At 48.4% G+C, this 22,534-nt stretch overlaps 1 protein-coding gene across 3 annotated transcripts; it reads right to left on the bottom strand.

The window, feature by feature from the left end:
* Window positions 1–1,178: 1,178 nt before the first annotated feature.
* On the bottom strand, window positions 1,179–22,091 carry COPS3 (COP9 signalosome subunit 3). Of its 3 annotated transcripts, none has more exons than XM_061569694.1 (12): window positions 21,974–22,091; window positions 19,982–20,111; window positions 17,288–17,400; window positions 16,754–16,803; window positions 15,885–15,977; window positions 15,290–15,469; window positions 14,217–14,357; window positions 13,537–13,710; window positions 12,623–12,709; window positions 9,653–9,766; window positions 8,671–8,751; window positions 1,179–5,063 (listed from the first exon to the last, which is right to left on the bottom strand). In XM_061569694.1, exons 1-12 carry the CDS (start codon window positions 22,071–22,073, stop codon window positions 5,013–5,015), a joined length of 1,314 nt encoding a protein of 437 aa, XP_061425678.1. In that variant the 5' UTR covers window positions 22,074–22,091; the 3' UTR covers window positions 1,179–5,012. The 3 variants fall into 3 exon arrangements, with proteins under 3 accessions (XP_061425678.1, XP_061425676.1, XP_061425677.1); XM_061569692.1 differs by lacking the exon at window positions 1,179–5,063 and adding an exon at window positions 7,887–8,258; XM_061569693.1 differs by lacking the exons at window positions 1,179–5,063; window positions 19,982–20,111; window positions 21,974–22,091 and adding exons at window positions 7,887–8,258; window positions 19,824–19,885.
* Between the last annotated feature and the right edge of the window lie 443 nt (window positions 22,092–22,534).

Here is a 22,534-nt window from a genome sequence, read left to right as displayed (position 1 = left end):
CGTAGTTCGTGAAGCCTTCAATAGCTGTACCGGGGGAATTTCCATTTGGTACAGATACAATGGGAGGCTGATCGACGCCCGGGTGCGATCAAGGGATGGCTCCCTATTGGTCAACCACGTTATGTATGCCGATGATTTGGTAATAGCTGCTCATTCAGAAGAGGAGTTGGAGACGCTGCTGCTGAGACTGGAGCGTGCCACTAAGAGTTGGGGCCTTACCATCAGCCCCACCAAAACTAAGCACCTGCCTGGGTATTTTGTACCATCGGACACTCCACCCCCACAACTCCCAATCGGTGATGGGGCAGTGGTGGAGTTTCCCATACCTGGGCAGTGTGCTTATGACCGGCTCCAGTTTAACAGCAGAGGTCTCACTCCGAATCAGTCGAGCGGCAATATATTTTCATCGGTTGCGTAACGCTGTGTGGAAGCTACCTGGTCTGTCGCTCCGCACGAAGCTTCAGGTCTTCTCGCCCAGTCATTCCCTCCCTTCTCTACGCTTGCGAAACGTAGACCCCCCTAATAGAGCATCTTCGCCGGTTGGAAACACTTAGGCTGGCTTGCCTACGATCCGTCCTGGGTTTAACCAGGCTGGATTGTGTGAGGAGCTCACAAATCCTTGAAACATCTGGGCAAAGTCCCATCGGTGAGCTCCTCCGGCAGGCAAGGCTGCGTTGGCTGGGTCATGTAGCCCGCATGCCCAGCCACCGCATGCCTAAACAGCTTTTGTTCGGCCGGATCGAGGGGGCTAAACGGGCGCGGCACGGGCTAGAGAAGAGATGGAGTGATGTGGTACAGGAGGACGTGGAGCTGAGTGGACTTGCCGATGACTGGTACCAGCGGTGTCAAGATCGGCCTCGTGAAGGACGCTAATGGGCAGTTGGAGGCAGTCGCCCTCCAACAACAACGGAGGGCGGAGGAGCGACGCTCACAACAACGAGCGGAGCGCCGGGTGGCTAAAGTACAGCAAGTTGGCACAGTAGGGGGCACAGGTGGTGCATCAGCCAGTCATCTCGGTCATCTCGGTCAGTCGACCCGTGGCACCTGGGTCTGCCCCGTGACCTGCCAGCGGGCGTTCGACACTTCACGTGGCCTCAAGGTGCACATGGCCTGGCACAAGCGTCGTCGTGGTGACGTCACCGCCACTTAGTGACAACACACACACGCACACACGTGACTGCATGTCGATAATTTTATTGAAGACCTCACGGTCAACAGTACACACTCGAAAGTTATCTGCCTTTCCTGGCAGTTTATGAATGCAAAATTAAATAAAACAAATTCCCCTGCGCCACCAAACACCCTCCGAGCCAGCGTCCCACCCTTCGACGTGACGTGCCGCGTGTGTGCGTGGTATGCAATTGACATGAACATGCGTAGATAGCGCTGGGAAGCTGGGGAAGCTGGGCTGTGGAAAGTTGAGAGTCGGACAAGGTGCGAAGCAGGCACTGCAGGGCCGCGATGTGAAGTTGCTGGGCAGAATGTCGCCGTGGAAGGAGACGGACCAACTACAACTCCACTGGGAGCCACACCCCGGCTCAGGTCTTCCAGAATGCCCGCGTCTACCCCGAGAGTGCAATTCGTGTCTACACGTTCGTGTATTTCAAAACACTGCATTTTACATGCTCTTTGAAGTCAATGAGAGTAGACTTTTAAGGTGGAAGTTGCTTGCGATTTATAAACGCGCTGTCGAATTGTTAAAGAGTCGTTGGAGGCCCGATGTCTGCCCAATACTTAGAACTGTGTACTGCCACGGTTAGGTATGATATATAAACATTTAAGCCTTTGAAGGTATTGAAAGATTCGGCATTGGTTGAGTATAGTGCCAGAGTTATAAGAACACTCTCATTACACACAAAGTGCTTGCCAGAAATGAACCACGAGACCTCGCTGATCTCGTCAAGAAGACTAAATCATCACGCAAACTCCGGTCATCCTTGCAGTGGCTTTTGGATAACCATCGAACAAAGACGGTCACTGAACCGCACGCTTTCAGATGCGCTTCTGCGGCCGTCTGGAACGCTCTTACTTCCGATATTAAGCCACTGGAGCTATGCACTTTTAAATCCACATTGAAAACGAATTTCTTTAGAACCGCTTTTTCTGTTTCGTTTATTGTCCTCTCCCCCCCCCACACCTCCAATCAGCAGTTGGCTACACACGGTGCAAACAAGTGCAACATACATAGAGTTGTAACAAGTACACAGTCTATGGTTTCCACGTATAGACACACACACACACACGAGTGCCTGTAGAAGATGAGTGGACACAGAGGGTAAGTTACCAAAGCATCAATCAAGCTGATCGACCTGTGCCGTTCGGCAGCCTGCAACACCACGCAATGCATCAACAGCGGTCAAGTCACGAGTCACCGTCCTTGAACAACAACATTCGGAGATGCTCACGTCCCGACAGGCAACATACAGAGGTCCTGTGTTGCGGGAAACAAAGATGGCTTAAAGCATCTCTTATTCTGGCCTTCTCATTTTTCCACTGGTGGTGACGATGCTTTCTCTCCCAACTCAACTTAAAATCACTTCTCCAGTCAATAGGGGGCGCAAGACGATGGCTGTTGTGTATTTTTGAGTGGATCCACAGCAGATCACTGGGATCCCACGAGGTTTTTGGCCAGCACTGGTACAGAGTTCATATCGTGCGAGGAGGTTTGAATGATGTTGCCACATCAGACACAAAACGTTGAAGGCGCCAGGACATTAGGAACAACGCAGTCGCAGTATTGTGGCAATATAGAACAATTACATTTTCTGGCATGCCACATGGTGTGGTCTGTTTTTTTTTCAAACTCGACTTTTGTGTTTAAAACCCACAGCCTTAATTTGCAAGCAGATATAAAGCACAGCGATCATTTTTTTACGTTTACCAATCAAGACCAATTTAGGTTCCAACATTTTGATGGAAATCGGCTTTCCATTCACCGTTGGTCCGATCCTGGTTCTGTTGTGGCTCGGTGTTTCCAAGCACAAAGCTTCTCACAGCAAAAAAAAAACAGTTCTCGAATACTCGGATGCCTTAGGGAAGGAGGAAAAAAGTGACTTGTAGCTTTAAAACCGAACACCGTCGACAGCTCAAATCGTCAAACGCTCCCACATCTCATATACAACACAAACCTCCTGGGGGGTGGTGATATTGAAATTTTAAAACAATAAGATAATTTAGATTAGTAAATTAAGGCTGGCAGAATCGGTGGTAGAGGGAAGTTTATATTTAGTTTTATGAATTAAAATTTCACCATGCCCAAGAACTCGCAAGAAGAGGCAATATTAAGAGCCACACATGCAAAGCTTCGCTTGGGAAGCAGGGGATCAAGGCACTTGCCCATTGGTGTTACCTCGCTAAATACAGGCGGTGTCCAGGTTACGACGATCCACATTCATGACGTTTATATAACGCCACCATAAACTACATTTGCGACGCATCTTCCGACACGACTCCGAACGTATTTGAACAGAGTCAGTCTGATTTCCGGCTAGTAAAACGAAAAAAAACCATCGGCAAGTTGTGTTCCTACCGTTTCGATCGTTTACGGGGAACAATGGGTCAAGTTCACAATGACGACGTTTCCAGGACCGAGTTGTGACGTCGTAAAAGCAGGGACCGCCTGTATCCTAGAAACTCTCCTCTCCCATTGAGAACCTCCACATTTGCTCGAACGTGAACGTGCAACCTGCAAAATATTTCGGGAAGACTTCCGATCTGGCAACGCAGCGAGTGGCTGTGACCATTTCGTCCACAAGCGTGGACTGGTCTGTGTGTGTGGAGGGGGGAGGCAAAGCTGAGGGATGTGGTAATGGTGCATCACGGGAGGTGGTGATGGTGCATCACGGGAGGTGGCGATGGTGCATCACGGGAGGTAATGATGGTGCATCATGGGAGGTGGCGATGGTGCATCACGGGAGGTGGTGATGGTGCATCACGGGAGGTGGTGATGGTGCATCACGGGAGGTGGCGATGGTGCATCACGGGAGGTGGTGATGGTGCATCATGGGAGGTGGTAATGGTGCATCACGGGAGGTGGCGATGGTGCATCACGGGAGGTGGTGATGGTGCATCACGGGAGGTGGTGATGGTGCATCACGGGAGGTGGTGATGGTGCATCATGGGAGGTGGCGATGGTGCATCACGGGAGGTGGTAATGGTGCATCACGGGAGGTGGCGATGGCGCATCACGGGAGGTGGTGATGGTGCATCACGGGAGGTGGTGATGGTGCATCACGGGCGCGGGGTGGTAGAAGCCAGCACCACACACCTGGGCTCTGAAACGGCGCCGATATGGCAAGCCAAAATTGTACCAAACACCGGCGTTTCATATCACCAGATGAAAATCTACAAGTAAATGTTAAGGCGTCTTAAATGTTAATTCACAAATGTTTTAAAATATATTGTTCGAGACGTATTCCTTGCAATGGTGTGTAATGAATTGGTTTTGGGGTTTTTGTTTTTTCTTTCAGATATTATTTTTACAGATTCATGTCCATTATGATACGAGGAGCTGCGGCTTGGCCATTAACAGGACAATAAGAAATCTGCAGATGCAACAATTACAATGTTATCATTTTATCAAAACGCCAATCATATTTGGATCAAACGACACAATTTCCTCCATTGCATATATTCATTCAAACAACAAAATGTACAATTTGTCCTGTATCCAATCATTCATGGTTGCTTCAAATAAAAAAAAATATAACAAAGCGTTGTTGTTTAACGAACCTCGTGCCAATGCAGATTTCCAGTGGGTGGTAGCGTCATCAGCTGTCGCTGATGGGCATGGGGACATAAGCGAGGTGGGTGTGTAGGCGTCGTCAATGGCGGTGACGACCGCAGCGGTGCTGCTGACATGAGTCGTGCTACTATTGCTGCTGCTGCTGCTGCTGGTGGTGGTAGCCCCCAGTGGTGGAGTGGCAGTCAGGTGCCGATTGGGCACAGGCGTGAAGCCTGCCTGCCAGCAGCGAGCCCTCTCCCGCCGCTGGGCGACCCACGCGGCTCGCCTCTCAGGAGTAGCTGGTGGACTTCCCTACGTCCTCATCCTGGGAGCCCATGCTCTGCGGCGGAGAGAGAAACAAATGTTAGTACGGCCAATCCCCGTTGAACGTGCGGCGTTCGTACAACGCTTTAACGAGGTTATATTTTATGGGATGTTTTCCCGCTTAACGCGCCCCGTTATAACACGAGTCAAATAGCGTGTGACCGCCTACTGGCGACAACGCGTCAGGGTTGGGATGAAACACACGACCTCCTGCATACCAGGCGAGGTGGTTAACATCTCGCCACCGCGGCGCCCCCTGGATAGTCCGCTGGTTAAGGACCAGGGAGATGCACCGATGCATTCACGGCGTTCGGCCGGCCAGCCTGAAGCCAGAGGCGAGGAAAAAACCTGGTGAATTAGGGCATTCTGACCACAAGGAATTCTAGTGAACATATACTTAAGCTATATAAAATATTTCTACATTATAAAATTATATATGTTCACAATAGCAACTGTTTGAAGTATTATGCGATCATAAAAAAAAAGTCTACCCAAATAATAAAAGGCACACTTATTGTTTTGCCAAATACCCCTTTTACCGAGAAAACAATCTGAACCGATGTTAGAGAAGAGTGGTCATTACGAGGGCAATTTTTCACCCTTTGTTGAAAATTGTGCAGACCACACTTGGATGCATTATGACCCATTATGAATAAATATCACAGCCAACAGCCACATATGCCTGCACCTATTACATCCATTATCTGCAAGAGAAATAAAATTAATAAAGATATTGACAAAAAATTGGTGGAACGCAATCTACCCCCGACTGCACACCTCCACCCTGTTGTTCAACAGAGTCCGCATCAGTCAAGGGGTTTACGGTCGTATATATGTATGTTGAACCTCTTTCGCACCACACGTAGCCGACCAGCGATGATGCTACGGAGAGACTGGCCGCTGCCACAGCTACAACTTTCCACGAATGGCTCAGAAGTCCCAAAGCAAATGAGCTCGGCGCACCGCTCGTGGACACGAGGGACAACCAGAGTCCCACTCGCGTAGACAGCAAGGCACAACAATGGGCGGCGCGACGACACCGGCGCAGTGCTTAAGTGTGCGGATTAAATCCTGCAAACCAAGTTAGGATAAGGCTGCTGATGGCAGTTGGGTATGGCAACCAGGTGAGAAGCTCTCGAATGCAGCCCTCAATGTGTACCCAGTGTACACATTGCATCAAGTGCCAGACTTAGGGGGGAGGGCACTTCATAGCTGGGCAGGAATTTGTGTGCGGTTGGTTTGGGAGTGGTGGTAAAGGAGGAAAAGCAATGTTGCACAAAACTTTGTTGTTAAAAGGTAAGTATAATGGAAATTAAAATGATCAAAACGTCTATAGTCATTTTTGTCTGGTTTATTTAATGTCATGTCTGGTTTGTCTGAGTGATGTGAATAATGTCGTGGTGCGTGCATCTCATTTTCACGGTGACTCCGAGAAGTTACGATTGTTGCCAGATTGCCAGAGCTGGCCCGCAGGCCCAGACACTGGCTCGACAATTTACATTTTCCCCAACCAAATGAGCCAAGTGGCACTGCATTCCGACTAAACCATGGCGTAGGCCTGTCTGGTCCCAACCCACCAACATCCCCCCCCCGCCATTCTGTCTGTCCATTGCTCTTTCCCTTGCCATCCACCTTGGCTCAGTGACAGACCTCTGGGCAAGTGCAGCTTCACTGGGCAGCTATATCGGTGAGGTCTGTTTAACACCTAGGCTTTCATGACCAATATTGTCCAGCATGAAGGGGATTTTTTCGGTTAGATTGCATTAGGGATAGGTGAGGTCTCTAAAGGAAGTGTATGATAGGCACAAAACGTCAGTCGCGTTGCTCAAACGACCATTACATTTCACCATACTTCGTTGGTGCAAATGAATGGGAAATTCCAATTCCACATTCCTATGCCAGGAGAATGTTATCCAGAGTACAACCACTTTGATTTCCCACAAGGTAGCATTTATTTTATTGACCGTGTATGGATGTAGACTGGTTTGGTCACCGACTGGGATTTGAACTTCAAACCTTTAGTGTGTGTCCAGTGTTCTGCCAGAGCATCACCACTCAGCCAATTAACCACGAGTGCGCGTTGAGACCACTACATCCGACACTTGAGGATCGAGTTTTATCTCACACGGAGGCTTCTGCGAGAAATGTTGCGATTTGCAATTAACGGTTAGGTGAGATCGCGTGAGGACAGTGCCAATGCGTGTGGAACAATAAATAAAGTTGTCGCGTGAACAAACATGACAATTTATGAACCTATTTAGTTCTGCTTTACTACCCAGGAATGCCTCACCGAGTCTCAATACTCTCTTTCGGAGGGTCCTGCCAAAGTTTTCGCAGTAGGGGGTTGTTGCTGCTGTGAGTAAATTTGCAGGAAATTTTTCAGCACAGGGATGTTTGGGCAATACCAGTTACTACACTGTGTGATGTTTTGTTTTAGCTACGGGAGTAAACCCGAGAGCGTGGAGGAAACCCATGCAGAACAAGCGGAGAGAACGTTCAAAACCCGGCAAGGAAAGCCACCCGAGTCGGGGATCGAACCCCGCCGCTCCTTGCTGCGAGGCACAAGCGTGACCACCGCCGCCCCGCCTCCCCAAGTGTGTGTGTCGCAATTAGTTTTGAGTCGACGTCGCTCATTCGCGTTCTGGCAATGTCTTCGCGGCACAATTTACATTAAAATTATTTGTGACATACATTTTCAGCTGACTTTGGAAAACAAAAAATACCCCTTTGCGGGGAGACACTTTGCCTCATTGTGTGCAGTGTCCCTCTCTCTTCCGTGTTAAAGCACTCATGCCAACGCTAACAAGGGAGGGGAGCCGAAACAATACACACACCGTGTGTTGGCACACGCATGTCATTTTAGAAAACTATTCCTGAAAAACATTTCTTGGAAAGGCCAGGTCAGCGCTTTAGACAGGGGCGCCACAGTGGCTAGGAGATGTTGTCTCGCTCGCCTGGTATGCAGGAGGTCTGTGGGTTCGATCCCGACCCTGACGCCTGCTGCTGTATATTTGGAGTTTGCGTGTTCTCCCTGTGGTCGCGTGGATTCTTCTCCAGGTACTCCGGTTTTTCCCTCCACATTTAGAATCAACGTGCGTTTAGAGTATTTGGCCGATAATGAATTTCCACGTGATGATAAGCCACTTCGTTGAGCTATAATTTGTTTCCAGGTTGCTTCTGAAAAGAGAGCTAATAGCTCAGTGGGCTTTACCTGGTAAATAAAAATCTTTCATTAGTTTAGTTATTCGTTGCTCCCAGTATGTATGTAAAACATCTTTTGCACCGTACGTAGCCATCCGTGCTAATCGGAGGTGCGGGGGAAGGACAACAATAGCAGCTTCCCCAGAGCCTGTCCAGGTTTGAAGGCGGCGCTCTCTGTCTCCGCTTGCAAGCACGTGTGTTTTATCACCTAGCCCCACGTGTATGCAGCTGTCATATTTGTACCTCAACTTTACCTCTTTAATCCGTGAACTTGAAATGTAATTACGTTATAGGGCCTGGGTGGCTGCGTGATCTCCCCGGTAAAACGAAAAATACCTTTCCGCCGTATTAGCATGCTTGGCTACGTGCGGTGGGAAATGAATTCAACATGCATAAGTCCTTAATAGTTAACGTCCACCCACCTTCTGCACGAACTGGGGGTTGATGGTGATCTCCTGGTCCATCGCCCTCAGCTTCTCGTCCAGCTCGATCACCTTCTGCATCTGTAGGGTCCACAGAATGCGCACAACTTAGCCCAAGAACAAGGGACTGTGCGCACGTACGCGCACAAAGCGGTGAGAGAGCACAAACCAAAGCAGACCCTCCCACCGTGTGAGCCTCCTCCACCATGCCTTCAAACTAAACTGGGAGTATTACGTCTTGACGCCGTGAGGTCGAAACGCGGAGGGGCACCCTAAAGCACGAGGCCCGGGGCAATAGACTGCGTTCCTGAAAAGTGCAGCGTTAAGCGAAAACAATTTCCCCGTAAATAAAGTAACGATAAAGTTTGGGTGGAATGACACAGTAATGCGGCGACGTAGCCTCAGTGATTTGTCCGCCATCTCGCTGCGCACGCGTACATTACATCGTATCTCGGCAAATTTTATCGCTACATTATTTACGGTGAAAATGTTTTCGCATCACGCGTTTTTTTGTTTAACGCGGCAATTTCCAGGAACACATCGACAGCGTTAAGCGAGGGCTTGTGGGTGGCAAGATGTTAACTTGGGACACAGTTGAGAGATGTTAACCACCTTGCCTGGTGAACAGGAGGTTGTGGGTTCAATCCCGACCCTGACGCTTGTATATTTGGAGTTTGCATGTTCTCCCCGTGGTCGCGTAGATTTTTATCCTGGTCCTCCGGTTTTTCCCTCCACATTTCAATTCAACATGCACTTGGAATATTTGGCTGCTCTAAATTTGCACATGAAAGTCACTTCGTTGAGCTATAATCTAAAAGAGAGCTTATAGCTTCGTGGGCCTAACCTGGTAAAGTAAAAAAAATAGTTTAAACAGACTTACTGTGAACATATCTTGTATTTGTGCTCAACTCATATAATTTTGCGAAGCAGCAGCTAATGATAGATCAGAACCGAGAGCTCTAATTTCGGTACCCCGTCATACCTCTTGATCGATGTAGAGCAGCATGGCAGGGTTGTTGTATTTCTCTGGATTGTCGTGAAAACACACCATCCCGTCCTTTTGATTAATGCTGGCAAAGATTTCCCCATCCTCGATCTGCGGAACAAAATCGCCACACGAGCAAGTCATAGCAAGCGAGGTAAACTGCTGCATAATAATAATAATAATCCAGCCGAGGCGACATTCAGAAGGTGTCTTCTTGCCAGATACATCAAAGCCAAAGAGGGGCTTTGGGCAGCTCGCCACATCAATGATGCAGCGCGTCTGAAATTCTGCATTCAAGTCTGGGTTTATCCACACACACAAACAAAGACAAAGATCAACCATATAGCCTTAACAGACTGCTGAGGAAAGTGCTGTTTGCGAGCACCCATTATGGTCGACTAAGCACACAAGGGGGTGGGAGTTGGCCAGCACCATAACCAGCCACCTTTGTCTTTCTAATGCTGATATTTACACTTTGCACCAGGTACTCAGTTAATGCCGAGTCCACTTAGGGGAGGCCCAGGACCGATTCAGATATTTATCCTATGTTAGCTGTGAGTAGGAATTAAACTCGGGTCACTCGGTTCATAGTGCAGTGCACTAACCAGTCCACTACCACTCCCCATCACATATAAACAACAACCACACATACATACACAAGACTTAAACACGTATACATCAGACATCACATATAGCCATGTAGACTACAGGGGCAAGTGCTGCGAGTGAATTAGTGAGTACTGGTGAAGGCGGGAGCGGTGCAAGCGCGTACCAATCTTTGCACACCACAGAAATGACTCGTGTATGACCAAGCAGACCTAGGGGAAGACCGAGCCAAGTGATACGAGAGAGAGCTGCGAAAAAAAATGTCAGCATGGAAGTGAAGAGAACTGCTATTAATAGCGAAACCAACATCCTGTGCTGATCCTCATAAAAGACGCACAATTCCTAGAGGATGCGTGACAGGTTTGTTAAAGCATGTTCCTCCTGCAGCAGTGATTCACCGCGTTAAGTGCAGTCACCAATAAGGTTTTCCTACACATATTGACGACTGCAAATACTGCGCGTCTTAAGTCGATACCGCCCACACCACTAAATGCATTGGTGAAGTGAGGCAAAAATAATTAAACGTCTCTCTCTCCGTTGTTCAAGCTGGCAGAAATGTATGATGCCGCTATAATGTTCACCGAGAAAAATGCCATTATGTTGCTGCATTGCGATCGGATTTGTAGAAACTCTCGCAATCACGAAATGATCAATCAGCATGCACTTTATTTAGCCAAATGGTGAATTCACTTCGTTAGTGCCAAGCGACACGAGTAACGGAGGTTACGTAAGAGTGGCCCAACACAGTGCACAACAGGCGTCTCTTGCAAATAGCGTAGGGTCATTTGTAGGCACGTACTTAGCCACTGATTCATCAATGAAAATCAATAGTTTCACTTACAAGGCACCCATTGAATCGTTCGTGTAGGAATATATTATTTTTAATTGGTACGAATTGTATGCAAATGATTGCAGCCACTAGAGGTGCTACATTCACCACGACATTAAGACACATTATTGACTCCTGAATGCAACTGCAATCCCTGACGTGTGATAATTCAAAAGGGCAATCTGCTAAGTCGCGAGTCCACACTGCTACCATCTGAGGTATGTCGATGGAGATCTGCGGTTACACGCGACAGTTTAGCGGCAAACGGATAAGGCTCCAGATTGGCAGCTCTGTCTGCGGGATTCAGTGTTGCAAGTCCGCGCAGCAGGAGCAGCAAGCAGCACAATGCTGAAAACCGGTGTCCCTTCTTGAGAGTTGGCAGAGCTATTTTCATTTGCAAGGCTATTTGTCCGTAGATCTGTTCTCTATATTTCTGACCTGTTGTCATTACCGTTAAGACAATGATAAAAATCGGCGAGGCGCTTCTAATTGTCTATTAATAGTCCCCAGATCTCACACGAAATTTGGATCGAAAATATTTCATGAAGCAACTGCCCAAAGTGTTTGGAACCCCACCCAGTTTCGTCTCTTGGCATCTCCATTCAGCAATCTCTGTCCTTGTTTAAACCGACTCAATTAAAATCACTAAAGTGTGAATGTAATTTGACAACAGTAATTGAGAATTAACTTTTTTTATCTGTAATTGTGGAAAGCTTTGATGTTGTCTGCTGGCCGAGTCGCCCTTGAAAAAGGGCTTCTTGGCTCTACGAGCTTTACTCGCTGGGAAATATACTGCTGGTTCTAATCATTTACCTGTGCTCGTGGGTTCAATCCCGACCCTGACACCTGCTGTGTAATTTGGAGTTTGCGTGTCTCTCTCCCTGTGGTTGAGTGAATTTTTTTCCGGGTCCTCCGATTTTTCTCTCCACATTTCGAATCAACGACACACGTTTAGAGGATTTGGCTGCTGTAAATTTCCACACAATAAGCCACTTCGTTTAACTATTATTTGTGGCCAAGTCGCTTATGAAAAAGAGCTACACAGCTCAGTGGGTCTTACCTGGTCAAATATATATATTTTTACTCGCTTTTATTTAACTCATTCTGTCTGTTGTATCCTCAACTCTGTCTGTTGTCGTATCCTCAAATCTTGTAACTAAATTTTAACCCACTTCCCAATGTCGTATCGACTGCAAACTTGGTATACGCATCTTATACTGATGACAATACTATATTCTATCATTGAAAATAAAAAATATATATTTTTAAGCAATCTTTTTTTATATCTTATGTTTCGGCTTGGGTCTAATTGTCCACACTCATCTTATGTTGGCTGTAAATCACCACGGCCCCTTACATTATGGCAAACTTCGGGGCCATTTCCTGGAGTTGTGGAGTTCTGCCATTACTCGTACGGTACATTTCATGAAAGCGTGTTTTTAGAAATGTACTTTTAAATATTACTTATTTACATGTCAATTCCTGCAGGATACGCAACAGCATTACTGAGTTGAACCACTGGTCGCACTCACCATGTGCAGGACGTACTTCTCTGCTTCCCGGGGGCCAGACAACTGCACCCTATTGGCCATGTCTTGCAGAGAGAGAGTTAGAAAGGTCTGCAGGAAACACACAAAACATGGAAACACATTTACACTTTAAGATTAACTCAATCTAGTCATCGATTGTGTTGCATATTGAACATAAGAAATATCAATCCTGAATCAATAAATCAATCGATCTTTATTTTACCTGCCAATATAGGCCCTCAATAAAGTGGGCATCATTGTACATTACAACAGAACGGGAATGGTACAGGAGGTCGACAGCAACGGGAATGAACAGAGAAACCCGTCACGACCTCAGCGACTAACACTGACCGAGCAAAGTAAATTGCAACAGCGAGCAAGATAGAATGCAACCGAGCGCAGCGAGCTGCATAATGAGTCGTCCGACCTGCGAACCCACGTTTCCTAAATCACACATGATCATGCGTGGCTGTACAGCTTACGTGACATGGGCCAAGATTTACATCTTCACAAAACAGCCAATGCAGGTGGTACCCCGATGAGCAAAAAATAAAATTGACTTGGCTTGATTGACACTGTTGCTGCAAAAATAATATCGTTCAGAATTAAAGAAGATCATTGAAGCTGGCAGCTACACACCTCAGCAGGTATGTAACATTGACGATACCGGCTTGTTTTGGAAGCGTATGCCTGCAAGAACTCTAAGTTCCAAGGAAGAAAAGTCTGCACCAGGCTGTAAAGTAGCCAAATATTATCTGACAATTCTTCTGGGTGGCAATGTCACGTATGTATGATGAATTTCATTTGTGCCATACGTAGCCAACCGTGCTAATTGGAGGTGCGACGATGCTATAGGAGCAGACATTGGCCGCTGTCGGCTCGGCCCGGCGGACAGCATGGGTCACGCACGCACGCACCTTGGTGAGCCGCTGGATGTTCTTCTTGTAGAGGGAGCACACGCACTGCTTCACCAAGCCCATGTTGCTGTCGTTAGCGAAGGTCTCGCTGTGCTTGGCCACGGTGCCGCGCAGCTCGGACGGGTTGTTGGTGGCGTAGGCCTGCGCCAGCTCGTGGTACGCGCTGCTCAGCGGCTGCGCACGCACAAGTGACGAGCATCCAGCAATTAGCATGACTTCCACGGGTGGGGGCTAGATAGCTGGGTGGGTGGATGTCTGGGTGTCTGGCTGAATGGATGGCTGGGTGGCTCAGGGAGCTGACATTTTGTCACAGCACTGAACTGAGTTTGAATCTGTTTACAGCAACGGGAAAAACACAACAATGTTTGCGCTCAGAACGGCAGAGCGATAGCAATTTCTATCGGACCAATCTAATCGGAAAATAGAGCCAACAGGCCGTCGTGAAACACCTGCACGCATCTGCGTTTCCAATCGCCAAACAAGAATAGCACCGTAGCTATTGGCTGCACAGCATCCGTACGTCACATTATGTCTGCCGAAAGAATGTTTTTGACACCACTGTTTTATTAACGCTCTGCTGATCCCTTGACATGAACAACAACGACGACGATGAGGCTCTTCCACGCTGCGTGGAAACCAAAGGGCGCTGGGGGGCAGTGTGGGCAGCAGGTGGTGCTTACCTTGATGAACCGCCCGACAATCTGCGACGTGTACTTGGGCAACGCCAGCACCTTGCCATGCAGGATGAGTGACACCACGATGTACTTCTTGTATGACTCCAGCATGATGTGACTGACAGCCATCGCCGGGGTAGTAATCGCCTGGTTACAACGCGCAAGGGGATAACGTGGGAATCACGTCAACCACTGACTCCACAGGCAACAACACAGAGCAATCGAGCTGTCTGGGTGAGTGTGGGAAGTTGACACCCATGTTAGCCACAGCAGATTGTAACCGCAAACGTTCGGCCATTGCGCTGGGTCCGGTTACGTTCTTGAAAATAGCCGCAATGGGCAAATCCGCAAACTCAAAGGCAAATCAGAAAACGAGGGTTTGGTTCACCGTTTGTAATACGACACCCACCCCTCCTTTTGTTTTATGTTACCCGACATCAACCCAAACATTAAACAGCAAGTATTTAAATATAACTTATATATAGAATGAATCAAAATAATGCAATGTACAATACTATACATGTATTCGAATGCATACGGCTGAACCTCACTGCGTCCTCACTGGAGGCTACATGGCCTGGGACCCACGATGGGCCGCTTGGGAGACGAGACGGAGACGAGACAAGACGGAGCTACGTGCATTCCACGGCAGCGTCATCATCGTCGCGAGCACAGGAACCTCGCGACTGGCCGCTAACGGTCGGGCCACCACAGGAGGGCACGATCGGGGAACTGTACCTGAATAGATTTGGCGCGAAACCCCAAAACCGCGAGCTAAACCCACGAGAGGGACCATAGATCATCAGGCAAACTTCGGTCATCTTCTCAGCAGCTTGTGGCTGGCCATCGAACAAAGACGGCTCACCGAATCGAGCGCTTTCAGATTCGCTTCTGCAGCTGTCTCGAACGCTCTTCCTTCGAATATTTGGAAGTCATTGGAGCCATGTACTTATAAATGTAAACTGAAAACTAATTTCTTTAGAACTGCTTTTTGCATTTAGTTTGTTGTCCTTCCCCCGCACCTTGATTAACAAGGCTGGATACGTACGGTGCGGAAAAAGTTCAACATACATCCATACCTGCTCGTAGAAGTAAAGTGCTCGATCAAAGTTCTTGAGGCCCGTGTAAATCATTCCGCCATAGTAGTAATAGCAGAGGAAGTGCTTCGCGTCAAAGGCTCCATTTTCCTTGCAAATGTCCATCATGTCTGTGTCCAAGTATGGCAGCGCTGGCTTGAAGCACTTGGCCAACAGGCACAGCTGCGAGGAGAAATCACCACAGAGTATACACGGCCAATGCGAACTCAATTTATGATACAAGACGCATTTCATTCAGTGGGATCAAGTGGGAAAATTAATCTCGCCCGCAGGGATGTCAAACCCACAGAGGGAAGAATGTATTCTAAACTTACAAACGTATTTATAAACTTGGTGGGTGAGTGGGAAGCATACTTGTCAGTGCTCTTGTCACTGGGTAGGTTTGGACGGTTATTGATGGTTTAATTTTGGCCTGTAACGTACCTTCTGCCGAGAAGAGCATGGTTAAAACTCTGCTTGGGTTGTTTGTGCTGTATTGCATTGCGTCAGGTTATTGCCACCTTGGTATCTTAGGGTGCTGGATACGACCGCGACGTCGTGCCCGTGCAAATGTGGTTGGTCTGTTGAGCCGCCTCACCTGGCACAGGTCAGCGTGGATGGACGTCAGCTGCGTTGCGCTCATCTGCATTTTGTCTATGGCCTGCCTGAGGATACTGATGCCACGGAGTGCCTGAGTCACGCACATAAGAGGTGACAGTCAAAATGCATGACTTTTTATTTTTAACAATTAAATGGAATAAAAACAAGCCACATGCTTTCAAGCTCAGACAGAAAATAAACATTGAGAAGTGCTAACCTTCACCGACGTGTGAAAATTGCACTCTCCCATCTCATCAACCCTTGTGAGAGTTTGGGCTCAACTGAAGAGGTTTAAATTAAACCTTGAGACTGCAAGTCAAGTGCTCTTACCATGTCACAAGCTGGCCAAACACACAGCAAGAGCGATTACGTCTCTAAAAGGGAGACAAGCACTCAGACATCCAAATCATGGGGCTCTATTTGTGTTGAAGGAGGAAGAGCAGTTTACGATGTTTGTTGAAAGTCTCTTTCTGTCAAATAGGCTTTGTCTGGCCACGTAGGTGAAAACCTACGTGACTTTACGAAAACTTCAAATCTAGAATTTGTCTGGCCATTTTGATATATTTTTTTCCCCCACCAACAATTTGGAATACAGAGAAATGTCAGACACATGAATAAGGAGCAACGGTAAAAAGGTCACTACGGCGTCCACGTGAGAGTTTTCTCCTGTCTATCGCGTTGGCAAACTATTCACACTAAAATTAACATGTCTCACGTCTGCAAGTCAATGTTTGGCACTGCAATCTGCTCGGTGGAGGCCCAACCTCTCGTGCGTGAATGTGTAATTAGCATGCATATTACATCAAACCAACTTCCTAGAAATAGCCGTTCGTCTGTTTAAACACACGGCTCATTGCATGCTCTCACCTGCTTTCGTTCTACCAGTGCGTTTGTGAGCATGTGACAGAGGCCAGCAACTGCAGAAAGAGAAAAAAAACAAGCCGCACGCACGTGAAATCCGGTGATCAACGTACTGATTCACTTCTAAATTGAAAACGAATTACTTGAGAAACTGCTTTTTGTGTTTAGATTGTTGTTTATTGCAGCGACTTATATAAAGCATGTGTGGAATACATCCCGAATCCAAAAGGGGATGCTCAAATGGCATCGTTCATCGAGAAAAGGAACACAGATCCAACGTCTGAAGAAGGATCTGGGATCAATTACACGGCAATAAGGGGGGGGGGAAAAACTCTCATTCCTGGCAAAAGCCATGTATATACATAGCAAACACGATAATCATCACAATATACATAGCAGCGCTACAACAACAGTTATGAAATACAAATATGAACTATATAATTTATATACTATGTTGTCTCTGCGGGCAGAGTTTATTTCTCCAATTGACAGTGATACACAACTGCTGGAAGGATGTTTTGTCATTCGTGAAACACTCACAGCTGTCTGTCGCGAAGCGAATATGCTCCCCATTGCAGGCACCGATAAAGAGCTGGACTTGAGAGAAGAGCGTCTCAAAGTCCGGTACGTTGGGCATAGAGATCTTGACATACCTGAGGAAGGAATATTCTAATTAGCAAATCACAACATGAAATATTCTTCGGTGCACCGGCATACACATTTGTAAAAACTACAATATTCATAGCAGAATACGGTCTTTAGTGTTATAATAATAATTCAAATTTATAATACATATTCCATCCTAGGATCCCAATGCACAAATCCCTGATCAGAAAATTACCCGCTTTAACAATGATGCACAAATAAAGCTAAACACTTTATCAACAGGTTAAGTTGTAAAATGTGAATAGTCTTTCACCTGGATAAATAAAGGACAATAAATTAAGCATGTTTTTTTTTATTAAAATAAAGTCCTGTATTTGTATTCTGTTTTGCATGACAACGTTAATTCATCACTTAAAAACCAAACTCGTTTAGGCTGTCCCTGCCAGAACATGAATGCATCTCTGACCTGTTCAACGAGAGAACCTTTTTAGCCAAGCATATCCTCAATTACATTCACTAAATAACTACGATGATAATAGGGCCACCTTGCAAGAGATTACACTATCTAACACAATTTTTGTTCCTGGGTAGTAAGTGTTATTACGTAATTGCTTATGCCTAAAAAGTATAGAAAATGGCTATTATTACTCCAAGTTTACTCGGCACTGAATCTATCTGGAATATTCTGTAAATTAGGTATAATACAAAATATTACTGTCCTGGTCACAAAAGCAAAATTTGTGGGGAGTAATAGCAGCCATTCTCTGTACTTTTGAGGCATAAGCAATTCGAAAATAACACTTCCTAGCCAGGAACAAAAAAAATTTGTTACACAGTGTTATTAATCTTGACAATTTCTCACATGTTTAAACGTGAATAATTTTACCCCAATATATAATGCTACTTCCTGAAAACCTGGATATGCAATTCTGCTTGCTCGCACATTTGCCCCAAATTTCAAGAGCCAATGTACTCTTACATATATTGATTTGTTCTCCAACTCATGTTTCCCATTTATTTCCACTGCGTTATTTAAAGCGTGCGTCTGTCCAGAACTGGTGAAAATTCAGATTTCTCTTCGGCAACCATAATTTCTTGTCCATGCTAAACCAGTGGACATGAAAATACCAGCAAGTGTCAAAGGAATACATTACTTCAACAATGATGCTAGAAAGCACTGGAAAATTTGGGTCAAAATTGTACAAAATAAAGGAGCAGTCCTGCCATTTCTTACTCACATCACTGCTGGTGGAAAGCCTCATTCAAGCTGGCCAAATGTCTTGGATATACGGCAGACGTCATTGATTAAAATAGTTTTTTGTCATGTTAACAATACTTGTATACAATTATGCATGCAATAATTGATTACTGACGCATTATACAAACTGTTAAGATTTAAATAATGACCTCGAATGGAGACAATGAATTTGGTCATTGTTACGCACCGAGCATCTAAAACCGATAACCACACCGTGCATAATGGCTAGAGTATAAATTGTGGCATATCTGATACGCTTGGGACTCGGTTATAGGTAAGAATTTACATTGAATTCATTTTCACATTGTAAAATAGTTCTGATTAGTTTTCAGTGTAAAGGCTCTTCTGTTCTGAAAGCCATGTTAGGCAATGTTCGCCCTTGCATATCAGTGGCACTTGGCCTGCCTCCGGCTGTCAATTTCTTGGTTGCAGTTACGATGTGGATACAGACGTCGTACCGTAATGATTATCGACGTTTTGAGTCACCCGCCACTAAAACAATCGCACACTAACATAAAAACGATTCACATTAAACTACTTTTTATTTTACCATGCAAGGTCCACCGAGCTAAATAGCTCTTGTTCAGAAGCGACCTGGCCACAAATGATAGCTCTACGAAGTGGCTTATCACGTGGAATTTTATAACAGACAAATAATATAAATACATGTCGATTCGCAATGTGCGTAAATATGTCGTTAAACCCACCATCAACCGACACAGCAATGAGTAAGGTATGTCACGTAAACAAAACATGCCAATTCGCTACGAGTTCAGCACACCCATGTGTTCGAGAGATAGTTGTAGCATCATCAGGCTGTCCGCCAGGCTGTCAGTCTGGTGATGCTGGTTATAATTACTGGCGAAACGTCGTTCTCGAATTGTAAATCTTGTGCGTATTTACTCTCCAACACACCGGTGTGCTGTACTAGTAACACATTGGCATGTTTTGTTTAAGTGACAAACCTTACTAATTGGCTGTGTCGGGTGGTGGCGGGTTTAGCGACACATTCATATTTACGCAATCCAACCCAAAAACGTATATTATGGATAATATTGCTCGCGAAAGCCTACGTGTTAATTCAAACAAACAGCAGGCGTCAGGGTCGGGATCTAACCCACGACCTCCTGCATACCCAGCGAGGGAGTGAACATCTCCTAGCCACCGTGACACGCCGCGCACCAACGGTGGTGTCCGCCGAGGGCGACTCACAGCACGGCGAGAACGCCGAGGGAGTGAACATCTCCTAGCCACCGTGACACGCCGCGCACCAGCGCCGAGGGCGACTCACAGCACGGCGAGAACGCCGAGGGAGTGAACATCTCCTAGCCACCGTGACACGCCGCGCACCAGCGCCGAGGGCGACTCACAGCACGGCGAGAACGCCGAGGGAGTGCTCTTGAACGTCGAGCGCGCCCAGCACGGTGTCCAGGTGCGTCACATTCTTGGCCAGCAGCTCCACGCTCTTGTTGATGAGGTCGCAGAGCTGCGTCATCTGGCCTGCATAAGGCAATGGGAAAAGAAGAAAAAACATTCAATCACCCAACCAGACGGTGCGACTCTTGGGTTTGCCAACTACGTGTGTGTATGCCCTCTGTCATGATTGCATATCGGGTTCAATTAAAACAATATATTTTTAAAAATTCAATCACCAATATCTGTCCACGGAATAGCTGTATTAAATGGGCGATGTCATCTCGATTGAAACAGATCTCTCATAATGTAGGTACCGTACATTTAGAATCGATGTTAGGCCAGACCAAAATCAGAAGCCAGACCTATACATTCATTTGTGAACAATCAGAATCTTGATTTATACTGGAGGGATCCGATGAGCTATGAAGCTTTTTTTAATACAAATGTCCAGTCGCGTTTAACCAGACAGGATTGTGAGTAGCAGCTTACAGATCCTTCAAAGATCTGGAAGCAGTCCCCATCAGCGAGCGACCTCGTTCGGCAGGCAAGGCTGCGCTGGCTGGGTCGTGGATCCCATGCCCAGCCACCTCATGCCTAACAAGCAGCTTCTGCTTGGCCGGACAGATGGGGATAACCTGGTACAGGAGGACGTGCAGCTAATTGGACTTGTCGATGACTGCTACCAGCGGTGTCAAGGTCAGCTCCTGTGGAGGGGGCTCGTGAAGAACGCCGCTGGGGAGGAGGAGGCAGTCGCCCTCCAGCAACAGCGGGGGAAGTGGAACGCTCACAATACCGAGCGGAGCGCCGGGCAGGTAAAACACAACTTGACGCAGTTGGGAACACACTTTCTGCATCCGTCAGTCATTCCAGTCAACCCATAGCAGCCTGGGACTGTCCCGTGCACTTCTCCTGTCAACAGCCAGAGCCTTCGGCACCTCGCGTCCACGTCTCAAAGTGCACCTAGCCTGGCACAAGCGCCGTGGCGTCATTGCTGGTCTGCAACACGTCGTGGGCCTCCCTCGTGCGCCGCCGTGTCGGCCTTCACGGACACGGCGCGCTCACAGGCACTTGCCCCGGCACTCTGTTGAGGCTGTACCGGGTGGGGGGGGTCGTTGTTTTGCTTCAAGCCGCCAGCTGCGGGCCCCCCCCCCCCCACCGTGTGAAGGATGCTCCAGGAGGGGCCTCGCTACCCTCCTCCCCTCCGCCCCCCCGTCACCCCCTTCACCCCCCCTTCACCCCCCCCTTCACCCCCCCCTTCACCCCCCCCGTCACCCCCCCCGTCACCCCCCCCGTCACCCCCCCCGTCACCCCCCCCGTCACCCCCCCCGTCACCCCCCCCGTCACCCCCCCCGTCACCCCCCCCGTCACCCCCCCCGTCACCCCCCCCGTCCCCCCCCCGTCACCCCCCCCGTCACCCCCCCCGTCACCCCCCCCGTCACCCCTCCGTCCCCCCCGTTACCCCCCCGTCCCCCCCCGTCCCCCCCCCCGTCCCCCCCCCGTTACCCCCCCGTCCCCCCCCCCGTCCCCCCCCCCGTCACCCCCCCCGTCCCCCCCGTCCCCCCCCCGTCCCCCCCCCGTTACCCCTCCGTCCCCCCCGTCCCCCCCCCCGTCCCCCCCCCGTCACCCCTCCGTCCCCCCCGTCCCCCCCGTCCCCCCCGTCACCCCCCCCCCCCGCCCCCCCCCGTTACCCCTCCGTCTCCCCCGTCCCCCCCCCCCGTCCCCCCCCCCCCGTCCCCCACGCCCCCCGTCACGCCCCCCGTCACCCCCCCCTCGCCCCCCCTCGCCCCGCTCGCCCCCCTCGCCCCGCTCGCCCCCCTCGCCCCCCTCGCCCCGCTCACCCCCCTCGCCCCGCTCACCCCCCTCGCCCCGCTCACCCCCCTCGCCCCCCTCGCCCCGCTCACCCCCCTCACCCCGCTCACCCCCCTCGCCCCCCTCGCCCCGCTCACCCTGCGACGAGAGCTGCCGAACGTTGTTCACGAACTGCTCCAGGCCGGACGCCATGATCACCACTGGGTCTCCCAGCCGATGAGCAACGCCGCTTGCCATTGGTTGACGCCGCGCCCAATGGCACCGCGCGATGGAGCTCAACCGCGCGTCACTTCCGTTTAACGAGTGGGGGTGACGTCATATTCGGAAGCGATGGCGACCATGTTGGGTGAGGAGGGGGCGTGGCCGGAAGTTGTTTGCAGGAGGAATCCGATGAGCTGTGAAGCTCTTTGTGGCAGATGTCCAGTGGAAGTGGACACGTGGTCAGAAAGTTACAACAAATATTTGGTTCTTTCGGTAAAGTCACGTAGATAGAAAAAAAAATAAAGTGAATACAAATGTAAATAAAAACCACGACGTTTCGATCACAACACAAGCGATCGTCTTCTTGATTCTTTTGGTAAAGTCACGTAGAATGGAAAATAATAAAAATAAAACATAATAAAATAATTCTCACGACGTTTCGGCCACAACGCAAGCAACCGTCCTCAGGTGAAGAACAGGTCTGTCGAGGAGACAGA

This window comes from Lethenteron reissneri, chromosome 44 (assembly GCF_015708825.2).
Source record: "Lethenteron reissneri isolate LAM-NWPU_2019-01 chromosome 44, ASM1570882v1, whole genome shotgun sequence".
Classification (NCBI taxonomy): domain Eukaryota; kingdom Metazoa; phylum Chordata; class Hyperoartia; order Petromyzontiformes; family Petromyzontidae; genus Lethenteron; species Lethenteron reissneri.
Note: the sequence above shows the minus strand (reverse complement) of the source record. Positions and strands in the feature narration are given on the sequence as shown.

What these genes read in the sequence shown, in the direction of transcription:
- COPS3 (XM_061569692.1), bottom strand. Translation starts at nt 22,073, where the DNA reads ATGGCAAGCGGCGTTGCTCATCGGCTGGGAGACCCAGTGGTGATCATG. An exon ending in TCGGCAGCTCTCGTCGCAGG is followed by an intron (nt 20,112 to 21,973) that starts GTGAGCGGGGCG and finishes TGCCTTATGCAG; the next exon opens with GCCAGATGACGCAGCTCTGC. An exon ending in CACTTTACTTCTACGAGCAG is followed by an intron (nt 14,358 to 15,289) that starts GTATGGATGTAT and finishes CGTTGTAACCAG; the next exon opens with GCGATTACTACCCCGGCGAT.